At 40.7% G+C, this 13,062-nt stretch overlaps 1 protein-coding gene across 1 annotated transcript in view; it reads right to left on the reverse strand.

Annotated features, from left to right (window-relative positions):
* Positions 1–12,304, reverse strand: part of tmem8b (transmembrane protein 8B) — a 36,710-nt gene extending 24,406 nt beyond the window's left edge. The window contains exons 1-5 of the mRNA XM_069178368.1: positions 12,017–12,304; positions 6,749–6,938; positions 6,015–6,222; positions 3,228–3,361; positions 2,172–2,440 (exon numbers count right to left, since the gene is read on the reverse strand). Coding sequence (XP_069034469.1) covers positions 2,172–2,440; positions 3,228–3,361; positions 6,015–6,222; positions 6,749–6,938; positions 12,017–12,101 — 886 coding nt within the window. The 5' untranslated portion in view covers positions 12,102–12,304. The remainder of the gene's footprint in view (positions 1–2,171; positions 2,441–3,227; positions 3,362–6,014; positions 6,223–6,748; positions 6,939–12,016) is intronic.
* Between the last annotated feature and the right edge of the window lie 758 nt (positions 12,305–13,062).

Genomic DNA, 13,062 nt, shown 5'->3' on the forward strand with positions numbered 1-13,062 from the left:
CGTCATATCTGCGAATAGGACTGAATTCAAATAAAACCAGATATTTCTGAGAACGCTCATATCTACACTAACTCATAGCAGCATGAAAGCGCGAGAAGGTGAGGACTCCAGAAAGTCCTTTACTTGAACATGAGGTGTTCTTCAATTTAAATCCACAAAAGGTCAAGTAAGATGTGCCTGGCAGGCAGGAGGAGAGAGACAGAGTGTGAATAATTAGTGTCTGTGTTGCCATGGTGACAAAGTGCACGGTACAGTGTGGAACAGAGGGAGGGCATCGCTACATGGGAGTGGACTTCCCACAGATTTGTGAACCGTCCCTGCGGAGTGAGCATAAAGAATATCTGGGCTCTCCACAGCCCGAAAACAGCATGTAGCACTTAAGCACGGTATCACTGGCCTCTTAGCGATCCCGTATGAATCACCTCCGTTTGGGCTCCAGTCTTCTCCTGAACAAGCCGCTTAATGGTCCGACTGTGTCTGGCCTCCCTTTCTCCACCAAAACACACGTCCGCAAAGCCAGCTACGTCTTTTCGAAGCATCTCAACACTTTAAAAGACATTTGGAGATTTGTGCTTTGATATGAGGTTAACACCTAAAAATATATATTTTTTTCATGAGCCACAATCCTTTACACTTTGGATACAGGATATGACACGTTGCAGAGATCTACTTTGAGCTTATGTCCGGTCAAATTTATGAGTTCTAAGATTTATAGAAACGATTCCAGCATCCTCTTAAATTACACATCCAAAGCAACAGGAAGAAACACAATGAAGAACGCTGGAAGCGAACAACTCACAATGTGGCGATTAACACGTATCACTTACTTATTTGAAAATCCAATACATCACCTCTAATAAATCATTCAATCATGTGGTTTAATACTCTCAAAACAGTGTGTAAATAAGCTATGCTAATAAAACATTATCAGTTATTTTCACCAGTCTGGCAAAATGATGAAAACATAAATGTACAACCTGTGATTCTTCATTGTAGACGTCAGTTGTAAATTGAAGTAATGAACAGAGTAACAACTTTGATGTGACGTGCATATAAATGTGTTACTGTTATTCCTATTTTTCAAAGACTTTCAGGGACAAAGTAAACAGATGAGGAGGCCTATTTGTTTGTCAGTTCTTAGTTCCGTATTACACAATAAATGACATGTTGCAGCGATTGCAGCTCTCCTCCACTTAAGTACAATAGATTGGTGATGAAATACTGATATACCAATTAAAGTAAGATTTTATGGTGAAATACTGTCCTTTCATGATATAAATGACAGTTAAAGCCAGATATTGCAACTGTTAAGAAGAAGGTAAAACACATTCATTGTGGTAAAAATAAAAACATCATGTCGTTGGAAATATAGCACACCCTTTCTTAATGTGACTCACTCACTGGTTTCGCTTTAGACTTCCTTGGTCTGGGGTGACCAGTAGGAAGCAGTAGATAGTGTTAGCTCATGTTAAAGTAATCTCAGTTAAGCAAAGGTCTGGTAAGTCGCTATCTATTCCTGAATGAAGTAAAACAATTGTGTTTGAGCCACTGGCTCAGTGATGAAAGCTGCTGCATTTGCAGTCTGATGGACTGAATGAGCTGAGTGTCTGGAGATATTCCAGAGAAAAATCAAAAGCAACGCAGTTAGGGAGGCATTTTCCATCATTCAGAAAGGATGTTCTATAAGAGAAGGAAGGCAGCACTAATGCAACAATCTTGCTCTTCAACTCACTCATCAAATGCAAACACACTGACGTCACACAGGTGACACTGTTTGGTTCTGTGGGAAGTGAAGCTCAAAAACACAGCTGCTGTCAAATAGAACGAAACTGACATGTTCAAGATTATAAAAATATAGAGCCGAGTCACTTTCCTGACGTCTCTTTACCTGTGCTACTGTTACATTTGATGTCCTCTGCCACCCTGGGAATACCATTAATTGCAAATCATGTGTTTGTTGAATGTGTTTTTAAATTGTAATACCGATAGAAACAAAGAATGTAACCATTGTTGCTTTATTATTAAAATTGACTTGGTATAAACTTAGTCTTGAGACCCATCTCTGAAACAACTGAAATTCACAACAAGCCAGAAATAAAATTCATAAGAATAAAAAAAAAAAAAAAACCTGAAGGCTCATCAATCCTATTTTGCCCGTGAAACACACTCACCTGTGACCTGCACGCCGATGCGGAAGTACACGTCGGAGTTACTTAGATATCTCTCCACCAGGATGTAGTGCCACTGCTCCCATGCAGGTACGAGGGTGACTAATTCACAAGGGTTCCACTCCCTGCAGTCGAGGGCACTTGAGTTATGCACCGGCGGCGCCCGCGCTCTTATCTTCAGCACCACAGGACAACTGTCGCTGCTCTTGTTCCTGGTGCTGCAGTTTACCAGCTGAACCCTCACCTTTGATATATAATTGGGGATGAACACTCTGCGCAGGCACACACAGACAAATCTTTTAGGCACGATACCATACAGCAAAGTGTAGAACACGGTTATGATAACACACATTTATGTTTATCAAGGTTTATTAGACTAAAAAAAGGGGGGGGGGGAAATAAAACAATTATTCCTAGAAGAGAACATCAGGCTTTATAAATTACTTTTATGGTAATGTGTTCCCGTCTCTAAGCAGGTAGACTCGGGCCTTTGCAGTAACTTTATAACAAATGTAATGTCACTTTTATTTTGATTAATGGTCTTTTGGACATTTGGCCTGTCCTGTAATAACAGTACCGGCTATATATTTTCATATAAACACACAACAAAGACTATAAACACAAATGCAACAACTTTAAATGTATATATAATAGATTTTACATCTAAATAATTAACACTTGCACATCATTTTTTGTATACAGTGTAATACTGGCTCTCCTTCCTTTAGGAAACCAGAGAAGATGAGGAGAAAATGAACATAAACCTTGAAAAAAATGATATTGTTCCACTCATAAGACTTAAACCAGGGGAAGGGGAAGTTGATAAAGGTGTGCAAACCATAAGCACCCACCGAAATTGCATCCTTTTAAAATTAAAATGCAAGATAAGCCTCGAGAAAAGACTCCAGGAAAATCATAATTTAAGAGGCAGATGAGGACTTAGACTGGGGAGGCAGACTGAAAAATGAAGGTCTTTTTTTTTTCAATTGTTGTGTAATTCCCAAATCTATCCATCCTGATTTTTTTTTTGCTTTTATGGAGCTCAGATAGAAGACTTACTTATAAAGTGCAGATCTGTTATGGATTGGGATCATCTGGTCGATGAAGTAACCAGGGTAAAGCACTGAAATCCCAATCAGCCTCTGAACGATGAGCTGAGGCTGGAACAGATACTGGCATTCCTCAGACAGACCCTACAATAAAAACACAGCAGGAGTTTGCATGGAAGTTTGCTCTGTAACTCACAGATATTTCTTAAAAGCTGGTGAGGAGGAGATTAGATATCATTGAGACTGGATGAAAATTCCTAATGGACTGTGTGCATTAAGCCTGTCAGCCTCCTGGATTAATATCACTCTGTCCTCCTCCTCCCTGCCACACAGCGTAACATGCACCCACTATTTCACTCGTGTTGTTCTGGACCACTAGTGCTTGATGTGCATTACTCTGTGAGATGAGCCGTACAGACAGAATGACTTCGAGCCAGGCGAGCGTGCGTTTGTTTCTCCACATGACCTGCTGTAAGAAAAAAAAAAAAAAAAAAAAAATAGTAAAAGAAGCAGAAGCCCTTTGTGCACCTGATTCAAACGGACAGGTGTGAATGCCAAATTAGGTCCTCCATTCCTGTCAACTGATCACCAACCCCTCCTGCTCCGGCCACAATTACTGTGGCATGTCATTAGTCTGGGAGCTGCCGGGGTGACCCTTTGATTTATTACAGCCTGTCAGTTGGACCTGCACATGCGTCTTGTAGAGCAAGTCGTGTTTTAATTAAGACCACCAGTATGGGTTTTTGAAGGCCAGTGCTTTTACACCGTAACAGCTTTTGATGGTGTTCAATAGCTTTAAATTTGACCATCTTGTACTAAAAAGGATGTATCACTTATTTTCTCCAGAGTTTACGTCTTGGCAAGATGTTACAGCCTCTCAAACTCCATTAAAGCCATAAAGAACTGAAACTCCCCGATGATACTCTGACTAATTGCATTATTTTAGCTCCTTCAATCAGACTTGCCCGCTGAGACGATGCAATTTTAGGGTCAACTCCAGGATATAGAGGACGTTTCGGCTTATTAGGTGTACCTGAACAATGCAATGCAATCCATCGCAACAATGCTGAAATAAATGCAACCTTTGGGAGCTTCAGATTTACTGAGCTCCATCATTATTGTTGAGTCTTACTTATGTTGTATTGTTGTGGTGTTAACTTCATACACAACAATGGATTCATGATTTTTAGTCTCTACGTAAAACAAACAAACATATATTCTATGGAATATAAATAAACTATATTCAATCACATCTTTTTCAGATTGTTTTTACATGATATATTTGCAGTGTAAAACAATCAGCGAACAGGAGTGACTGGCCCATAGCCAACATTTAACAAAGCTAAAATGTATATTGACAAAACAGTTTGTCAAACCCGGACTTTAATCACAATCATAAAACAGAAATATGTTTTTTAAATAATGGATAAGTGAGGGAAAAGTGACTGAAAGTAGGACCATATTTTCCGAGTCGTAGTTAACGCTCAAGGCTTTTTCACTTATACAACCATCGCTTTTATTACCGAGTTACTTCACCTTCTAACTAACTAGCATCCATGTTACAGAGATACACACTAGATAAACTAGTTGCCCCACACTTGTGGCCAAAACTTTCTGCACTATAATATATTTAATATATCTATTTAATATCGTTTATCAATTTCCCGTTAATTTCCTCATTTGTATTGGGCTCAGTGCGATGAGTAATGATGTCATATGAGGATATGATGCACCTGATCTTAGTATGCAACAGATGGAAGAAGCATCTGCAATGTTCAAAAAAGGAGTTAATACTGAAAAAAAAAATAAATAAATAAATAAATTTAACAATTAGTTATTAGAAGCTATCCAAGTCAAATAGTTCCCAGAGGATTTCACCTGAAGGACATGCTCACAGACAGAGTGTCATGAATCCCCATAACATTACACAGCATATCCTGATTGCAAAACGGGACATTTCAGCAAATCAAGAAAACACAAAATCTTTGTTTTTGGTTGCTGTCTTTACGTTCTGCGTGCAAAGTTCAGTATTTAACAGGGACTGTCATGAATGCAGTGTGCATCCCCCTGTTCTGCCTCCATTCATGTTTCTTTTCTGAACTCAAAGCACTTTAGTTGCTCAAAAATTGCTTCAGAAAGCATCTTTTTGCTTGTTTCCATCTATACAGTGTGTCATTGGGAGCTGGTCACGTTTTATCCACGGTGGCTTCTATTCCCACTGCCCCCCAAAGCAAACCAATTCTTTTGTACATTTGATGTCGATGGCAACTTTTGATGATATTTTTGATTGTTGTGTACTCCAGGTGCACTTTTGCCAGCCAGTGGAAACCACAAAAGGAGGCACAACTGAACACCATGCCAGTGACAAACAAATTGCCTGAAATGGAAATCAGCAGGTGTTTATGCAGCCAAATAGGAGAACATGATGAGATGAAGGAAAACTCTGTGACACTGTTCTGCCTCTTTAGGCTCTGCAGCACGAGCTGGAATACTAATCCCAATCACTCGTTTTTTATTAGATTTTTCTCGATCATGACGGGGAGCTGAAAGGAATAATTTGGATGTAGATCTCATTAAAGTTATGTTACACGACACGTTCCTATAAATAAGCTTCAATTTTACCTGTCAGGTGAGTGATGTATAACACAACAGCAGCTGAAGCTTTTCATTGGCAGCACTAACGGCACAACTGTAAAGAAGGTGTGGTGGTCCAATAATAAGTCTGATGTATTTTCACTATTTGTTTGTAGAGTTCGAGGAATTCTGTTGTTTATTTGAGATAAATGTTCAGGCTGACCTTGACTGATATCTTCCCTTCATCCTTGGGTAAATGTGCGGCGAGGAACCAGTCTCCAGGGAGCGGGCTGGTGACGTTGAACGCTCCTGTGGTACGGTTTGGAAGAGTCCAGGTCAGAGTCACAGCAAAGGACCCGGGGACGTCTGTGTCCCGAGGGAAGCGAGTGTACAGGGGGTTGATAACAGGAGGAGCCCCGGACCTGAAGTACCTATTAATCACAAAGCCACAATTCCATCCCCGTCAGGCCCAATATTTTTCCAAAACAACACGGACATCTGCCAACTATAAAATTCAACCATATAGGAACAGCTGACAGCGTGAGCGCAGATGGCATCTCCTATCTAGAAAATGAATAATTCAAATTCAGAAAATTAATAATCAGCTCTACATATTTGAGTGCAACAAGCATGTCCATCATGTGAATCACAGGGACACAGAGGAGACATCTGAGATATATGGCAAACACTGCTCACCAATCTGATAAAAATAGACTTGTGATATTAAACACTAAATGCAGCTAATGCTTTAATAGCAGTTCCTCCATGCGTCGAGGCTTCTTGTAGTAGTTGGCCCTGCTCAGGTTTAGCAGGCTGGTATTTTCACACATGTAAAGTATATAAAAGGCGTATTATTATTTATTCATCCTACAGATGGAGGAGACTTCCGCACAAGACCAACAAAATAAAGGCTTTTAGCAACATAAGAGGCAGAGAGGACTGTTATGACAAACTCACACAGTCACGTTGCGGTTGGGGCAGCTGTCTCCAAACGTGCCCCCTTGCTCCTTGAAGGTGATGAGGTTCCATACGGCCATCATGGTGTCGTCAGGCACATTGAAGTGGAACAGTTCCACACTGGCGAAGGAGTTGAAAGCATTCAGCTTACGAGGCGTGCGGGTGAAGTATTCAGTCACAAAAAGGCAATCTGTAGGGAACAGAAGCAGAAGAGCGTCCCTGAATATTTTTGAGCGTGAATATGCACAAAATGTCCTCATTTAGAGAATACAAGTCTTTCTCACAAGAACAATATATCAAAAGGACAGTTGTATTGGCTGATATTGGCCTATCATAGATACATCGATATCCACATAATATGTTGGTCTGACAACTTTTTTTTTTTAAATAACATAATGCAAAAAAGATGCTTAGGATTAATCAAAGTTGTTTTGTGTTTTTTATTGTTATTTATGAAGATGAGTATTGTTAAATTCCTGGTGAAATTTACAGTTTCAGTGCACTGACAGTAAACTGGAAAGTTAATGCCTCCATTACATATCTTTGTCATATGTATACATATATATATATATATATATATATATATATACATTTACACATATACTCATTAATCAAGATCACTCAAATATAATCATCAAACACTTGTGACAACACTCGTTACATATCTTACTTGTGTAAGAATTTAAGAATATCAGCCGATATATTGATACGTGAAGTTTTTTTCCTCCCTAATGTCGGTATCGACATCAGAGCCAGAAATCCAGTAATGGTCGGCTGTTTCCTGCATTTGATCAACAAAGTGAAGAAGTGCTGAAATTTGGCAGCACTGCTTTGAGCTGAATGCTACCTTCAACAAGCTGACATGGTCTGACATGGACGATGATAAAATGTTTACCATGTTTACATTATTCCTTGCATGCTAAACATGTTTTCAGTGGCAATGCTACACGCAGCTGTAATATTTACCATTTAGTTTAGCATGTTGTGCTCAAATGAAGAAATGCGGTTCAGTGAGCAGGATTTAACTACAGAAATGGAATTTAAAAGTCATAATTATGTTTTCATGAGTGTATAACCACCTGAAACTTAGAATCTTGTTTTTGTTATTTTAGGATGAGCCTACCTGTTGAATGTACTGACATTTTTCCCAGAACCCAGAAGGGACAAATCAAACACTTACTCCAGAGAGGGCATTTTTGCATTTCTTTCTTTCTTTCGTGTTTTGTGGCCACTGTAGATCCTCTTACACACTCTGAAGAGGAAAGGTGAGGTGAGGAGAATTGAGCTTGTTGTAATCTACAATAATCACTAGAGACCAGTAAATACTCCACACCGCTCCTTTAACTCTGTGGCGAAAACCTTTACATGTATGTCTGTCCTTTACATTCTGCCAAAAGAAATCACAGAACATCGATGAAACCCTTCTTATTTTTCAGTTTAAAAGGTTTTAAATCTGGTGTCTGGTGAGATATTCCCGCGCTGTCCACGTGAATGCACGTGGCACGTGGTCTAAATTCCGGGAACATTTTCCGATTGGTCAGCGACCTGCCATCACTCTTGTAAACAGAACAGAGGCATGAGGTGTCTCTCTGTCTTAAGACCATAATAACGAGCTCCTCCTTGAACCCAGCAAACTGCTTGTAGAGAGCCAGATCATCTAAATATGTGATCACAGACTTTAACTCCTTTTAAAGCAGCTGAGGGAGATGTATGTATGCAGGCTCACACGCGTCCTGCATAATGTCAAATCCTTGGATTACATCCACCAAAGCCTTTGCATATAAAAGCAGCAGAAAAAGTGGAAGGTGTAATCTGCCACATTACCTACCGAGCTGGGCTGGCATCTCGCACGCCCAGCGGGTGGGCAACGTCTGGGGGAAATTGTGTGTGAGTCACTTAATTGCTATAGTAGGACATGAAGCATCTCTTGGAGAAGTGTTATCATAAACACAAAGTAGATAAGAAACAGGGCAGCACCTTGATGTTTCACTGGAAGAGAATGCTTTCCATTTGTAGCACGTTTCCTTTCTGTTTGTGCGTGCCAACCCATCTCTACTTGTGATCCCTGAATACCTGTAGCTGCATCTTTCACAGTGTCTGCTTATTATGGGGTAATTTATCTCACCTGCAATTTTGTAGAAAAATATCACAATTACACAGCACTACTTTGAGGATACGACGAAAAACAGCAGATTTAATTTAAGAATTGTATAAAGTCGGTAAACCAGCCCACTGAACTCACGCTGCCCTTTGCAGCTGCAGTTTCTGCTTTTTGCCTTCACGACGACACACAGCAAAGAAGACAGAGTGACCCTCCACACTGACACGGCGTGAAGTAGAAGGTGTTTTCTGATGTTTGTGTCGAAAGAGAAAAATGCCTCTTCTCTGCTCCCCCCCCGCACTATTACCAGTCCTCAGAGCTCAGGCTGCCTCTCACCTATGGAGGCAACCTTGAATACTAAAGACACAGAATAAGGAAGCAGAGACTGAGAAGAATGAAGCAATCTAACTGTCAAGAGCTCAAGCCTAAATCCCATACAAAAGCTCACAGCCTTTATATTACTCTGCCATTTTTCCTCTGGACTGCCATCTGCGTTATACATGAGCCCCTTTTAAGTAAAGGTTCTTCTGTGCCATTCCATTGTCATGGATAAGGACACAGACTTAAAGTGCTACGACTCACAGGGGTGGGGTGGGATGGGGAGATGGTGGTGGTGGTGAGGGGTTGGCACAGACACCGCAGGAGTCTGCAATTAGCCGACTGTACAACATTCTGCTTGTCTGATTAGAAAACAAATATGGGATTTCTTTTCAGATAACAGCTAACACCACTAAAAGTTCACAACACACCGAGGCTGGTTGATTATTCGGCGGTTGGAAGGATGTTTGAAATGACAACATCTGGAAGGAGAAGTCTGGGATGGTGCCAAAAGAAATCTTTAAATTGAGAAATGTGTTTTGACACATTTTTCAGGCAGCTTCAGTCACAATTTATAATAACAGTAAGCCTCCACTCACTCCCTAAATCCTTGAATTACTAGTCTGGGGGCGGGGGGGGGGGGGGGGGGGGGGGGCAGGAATCCCAAAGAGTGTCATGAGAAAATCTGGTGACACAAAATTCAGTTTATTTTTCAGATTTTCCTCCTGTTTTTATTGTTTTGTCGTTGCCACTCTTCAAAATATGTGAGGGGAACTCACATCTGATCTGAGCTGCTCAAACTTAACAAAAAAATTGTTGGTAGTCTAGAATGAATAAACATGACTATTTAACAGCTATTTAATCCGTACAGTACATTACAGGACATAATCGTATTTCTAGTTACCATTTACTCGTTGATTATGTCATTGGATTGTAAATACTTTCAAATAAAGTAGACTTTATAGGCAACTATCACAACCTTGTGTTTGCCAAATTTCATGTCACAAGTATGGCTCTTCATGTTTTGTAATGTACAATACAGGTGGCTATTCTCACCTGACAACAAAGTCCATATCAACATCTGAGGTTGAGACAAATTGAACACATGGTAGAAGAAAATTTGAATAATATTGTGTCTTATCTATTTTTAGCCTCCCTGCAAAGGAAATGTATCCAAAGCACAACTCTCAGTGACAATCCAGCAGCTGCACACAGACCACACTTAATATGAAGGTGTAAACATGCCAACACATCTAAATATGCTTGTTTGTTTGGCAGCTAAATAAAGACCTTTGGTTGGAGGATAAAGGCAGCAGAGTGCTTACAGGCTTTTTTACAGCGCGCTTCTGAATTCAGTAATCTCTTCAATGAGCACCTCCCTACCACTGTTTTACTCTGTTAGAGGCTTAATTTAGACATAATCCTGCTTTTTGTCATCTCGACACGAGATTTATCCTTGAATACTCGGCTGGGTCGTCTTTAAACTATATTTTTTTGGGGGGGAACGGCGGAGGTAAAAGCAGCTTGTGGGATTTTCTAATTGCCTTGTAGATTTTAAAATCTTAAAGAGAAAAAACAGCTGCAAAAGAGTCTTGAACAACAACTATTAAAAAAAGACAGAATCCACCACTGACAGGCTGTAAATATGTTATCTTCTGCTTCATCCTCCTCACATGCAGGAACAAACAGCTCAAAGGTAACACAAAGAGAAGTGGATCCTCCACCTTGAAGCACATCATCACCACAACTGTCACACGTGAAACATTCACAAATCATACAAATCTGAACATTAACTATCCACGTGTCCATCAAGTGGATAATCTACATAAACATCTATTATTTCATGTGGTCAGCATTCAATTTTATATTTTCTTCTAAATAAGACACAATACTGAGATACATTGTCAAGTAAATCCCCAAAAAAACACTTGGGGAAAGGGGTAAAGTGGTCAATTGAGCTTTCTGTCTTTAGCCAAGTCAAAAGATTTACCAAAACTGATGGAGCAAAACAGCAACAAGTCTGCAACATCCTCAGGGAGACCTTTAAGGTCCTCACAGCCAGTACAGTATGTGCTGCAGGTATGGATTCATTGTTGTCCCACAACTGAGCTCTGAGCTTTTTGTTTCACGGCTCTGTCTAGAAGCAGCAAAGACATCTGGGCGGATGCACATCCAAAACACAAGGAAAACACTCTGTCTGCAGAAGATTTATGTAGAGAGAAAGAATAATCGACTGTTGTACTTTTCGTTCACATTTTCGTAAGAAGGATTTCTAAAGGTTTAACTTCAAAATAGACACATTTTCCAATTCAATTTCTTCATTTTCAATTCAATATTCAATTAGGCTGAATTAAAATGAGGAAATTACAAAGTTTAAATTAAACATTGTCCTATTATCACATTTGTACTACGCCAGCTCGTCTCAACTTGTCTATGCCAGCTTCAACCAAGCAAAACACCAATAAAGAAATATAAAAATTTTTTTTTTAAAAAACCCCAAAGGCAGGAAGCGTCCAGCCTGGTGTGTTTTTGTGGCCACATTCCGCCCTCAATATCGCAGCTTACAACCTATAGAAGCATCTGTAAGTGTGTTACGTGCCATTATTAGCAGCAACCTTTCCCATGCGTCACGTAACTGAAGCAAGTCCATGTTCATGAAAAGCGTTTTGTTAGTGGCCGAGACTAAAAGCAGCAGCTGTGGATGTTCAGGAGACTGAATTCAAGAGCAGAAACGGGATGCGATGCTGCCGCCGCTGCTGCTGCTGCTGCTGGGAGGATTTCAGCACCCCCAACAAAAGGAACAGCTCCCCGTGAATCAAAGCAGCAGCCGCTGAACGGAAAGCACTCACCTCCAAGAGCGCAGAGAGAGGTGTAAACAAGCAAGAGGAGCCGCGGAGGGCTACATCCTGAGCCCAGACGCTGCAGCTGCCACATCGTTAAAAGCCAAATATTGAGTGGTGGGGCTACAGCCCGGGTGCAGTTCTCAGTCGCTGTGCTGGTCTACATTTTTCTTTTTTTTTTTTTTTTTGATATTTGCCAACGACCAGCTGTTTGTGCATGACGTCATTCAGACGACGACGGGACAGCGCCTCCTCTTTGGCTTTGATTTGACAACCTCAATATGTCGAGTTATTTCATTGGACCGCCGGCCCTGCCAGTCCGGCGGACGGTGCACACGTAGACTGCACCACACGGCTCGTCACTTCGGCGTCCGGGCCACCGCACACAGGGACGAGTGAGGAGCAGCGAGGCTGCAGCTGCCGCCGGGGGCTGCAGCCTCTTCTCCGGGGACCGGGGCCGCGAGCTGGGGGGAGATGGAGGATATGACCTGATCTGGTCCCGTACAGCCTGTAAACTCATACACTAAGATTTCTATCTGCTAATGAATTGGAATCAATTTAGCAGCTTAAATATTGTTATGACACCTTGATACTTACCTTTTGACAGGTTTTTGAGAACTGCTTAAGACATTATTTTTTCAACAGAAGTCTGGTACAGATGATGATCTGAGACCTTAGCTTGAACTAGCATGGTGAATTACAAGGGATATTTATATGCTCTACATCTGATGACAACACCACTGCTGTTAAATCACAAAAAGGTGTATTTGGATATTAACTTTTACCAAGAAAGTCACTGTGCGGGTGCAACACAGCCAATCTTGATATTTTGGAAAAGCAAGATGAAAAATATTTGATCCTGAATAGCACTCTGAAATAGAAAGCATCCCTGTCCCTGTCAAAGGGATGTGAGTTTCAGTAAGGTCAGATACAACAAAACAAAAAAAATTTTAAAGACACAGTTATTATTCATTAGGATTACTACACAATGCTGTACATGTTCAGCAGTGTTGTCAGAGGGTCCTTGAACAAAGAGGAAGTGAAGCCAATGCCAA

The sequence above is a fragment of the Embiotoca jacksoni genome, unplaced genomic scaffold, assembly GCF_022577435.1.
Source record: "Embiotoca jacksoni isolate LCO1_2020_lvr unplaced genomic scaffold, fEmbJac1.0.p SCAF_8, whole genome shotgun sequence".
NCBI lineage: Eukaryota > Metazoa > Chordata > Actinopteri > Embiotocidae > Embiotoca > Embiotoca jacksoni.